General features: G+C 37.6%; 1 protein-coding gene and 1 long non-coding RNA gene across 30 annotated transcripts in view; both read right to left on the minus strand.

Moving 5' to 3' along the window:
- Positions 1–729, minus strand: part of LOC104738851 — a 6,923-nt gene extending 6,194 nt beyond the window's left edge. For 26 of the 29 annotated variants that reach the window (XR_002035315.1, XR_002035311.1, XR_759858.1 and 23 more), the window contains exons 1-4: positions 566–729; positions 415–466; positions 264–313; positions 76–162 (exon numbers count right to left, since the gene is read on the minus strand). This is a non-coding gene — a long non-coding RNA (uncharacterized LOC104738851). The other 3 variants (XR_002035299.1, XR_002035294.1, XR_002035302.1) reach the window with 3 other exon arrangements.
- Positions 1,605–2,024, minus strand: part of LOC104743136 (pentatricopeptide repeat-containing protein At1g03560, mitochondrial-like) — a 3,042-nt gene continuing 2,622 nt past the window's right edge. Inside the window, exon 2 of the mRNA XM_010464248.2 lies at positions 1,605–2,022. Within this exon, the coding sequence (XP_010462550.1) occupies positions 1,626–2,022 (397 nt within the window). The 3' untranslated portion in view covers positions 1,605–1,625. The remainder of the gene's footprint in view (positions 2,023–2,024) is intronic.

Raw genomic sequence — 2,024 nt, forward strand, 5'->3', positions numbered from 1 at the left:
AAAAAAAGGAAAGAAATAGTTAAAATCAAACAGAGAGTTACAAGGATGAATAAAAACCCAAGAAGATCTTAGTACCCTCATCCTCAATCAAACCATCAGGGAGAGATCTTAAGTACCCTCCTCCTCAATCACCGATCGATCAATACTACAGCACAATCAAACCTGGATTAACAATAATAATAGGAACTATGAGTAAAATAAAAGGAATTCGAGTGAAGAAGAAAAAAAACCCTAGAATATCGAAATCAATTTAGAGATCAAACCCTAGAAGAAGTTGAGATTTCAGAGACGAAAGCCACGCTTCCAAAAGCACCTGCGAGAGACAGAATGAGAAGAAGAAGAAGAAGAAGAAGAAACACAAAAAAAAAAGCAATCACCGAAAGATCAAAGCCAAACCCTAGAAGAAGAACTCACCCAGAGGCCGGGGGAGCGATAATCAGATAATAAAATTGCTTTCAAAACACACCTGTAAGAAGAGACGAAGAAACAAAACAAAAATCAGAGACGCGTTAAGAAGAAGAATAACAGAGCGATGCAATTGGATTGAGAGAGAGAGAGACCAAACCCTAGAAGGATAGGAACGAAACCCTAGAAGAATAGGAACGAAACGAGATGATCATCGGTTTTGAAAACCAAAATTAGAGAGTCGCCGAAGAATACACAAACGAAGAAGAAGATGAAGATGAAGATGAAGAGTGTACGTTGTTGAGTGGAAGCAGAGACAACAAAATAAATACTACTACTAGTGAAGAAAGAAAGAGTGGAGGCATTTATTTATAGATAAATATTATTGTTATGACGGTCACGATTTCATTCACTAAACTAGGGTTTCGACGGTCACGATTTCCTCACTTACCCTATTTCCTTTTTCCAACTTTCTTCTTATTGGACTGGGCTGACTATTATTAATGGACAAAATTTAACCAAACAACATTGAACAAATCCTTCATTATATGGGCTGAGTAAGCACTTAATGGGCTGGGCTTACTACTCCATCATTATTGATATATATATATATATGTCTTTTCTTTTTCTTTTTTTGTCGGCTATATATGTCTATTTTTTAAACCTTGTCGTTTCTATCTTTTCCCTTTTTCGTTATTCAATGTTTTTACACAGAACCTTCTTATATATGAAGAGGGTTTGACCAAACCGAGATTAAAGACTCGGTTAGCATAAAACCGTTCTAAATCAGTTTCCCCTCTACTGTAATATGCTCTGTTTTATATTTCTATGCGAGATACAGAAAGGGAGAGAAGGAACGTTTCCATTGATGATGCTACGGAAGCTGTGAGAGGTATTCTCATATAAACATCATTGCATTTTTGTATTTTCTGAAAATGATTAAAATTGGGTTTCAAATCTTCAGGAAGGAAATTACTTGTTCGGTTTGGTTTTCGCTGAAGGAGGAGTCAATGCCACAACCTCTGTGACGATCAGAGGGTTTCAGTTAACTTTAAAAAAACAATAGTGCGCAGTAATGAATCAATATTGTCATCTGTTTGGTTTTGGTTGACGGAGAACCTCTAGACGGTCAGAGGGTTTCAGTTAACTTAAAAATACAATCGTGCGCAGTAATGGAAATTCTTAAACCCAAACGATGATTCTTAAAAAAGTCACGTAAGTCAAAAAGTATCATCATCAAGCAAAGTCCTAAACTTGACACGCCTTTTCACACTACCCATTCTCTCATAACCAATCCCTATTTTGCTATGCATTAGCTTCATTGCTAAATCTGCTTTCCCCACTTTCCTCAATGCATTGATCATCACTGTCCTGATCCTCCCTGGCACTTCTCTTCCTCTCTCTGTTATCCCATCTGCCAATTTACATGCTTCCTTTATCCTACCAGCTTTACACAGTGTATTGATCATATCTTCACACGCTGCATCAAGTATCACACCCATTGGAGCTAACTCATCCAGAATCTTACACGCTCTCGCCACTTTTCCCGACAGACAAAGACCAGTCGATAACGCCCTGAAGCAAGCTGCCGTTGGTGTTATCCCTTTATCTATCATCAT

The sequence above is a fragment of the Camelina sativa genome, chromosome 14 (genome assembly GCF_000633955.1).
Source record: "Camelina sativa cultivar DH55 chromosome 14, Cs, whole genome shotgun sequence".
NCBI lineage: Eukaryota > Viridiplantae > Streptophyta > Magnoliopsida > Brassicales > Brassicaceae > Camelina > Camelina sativa.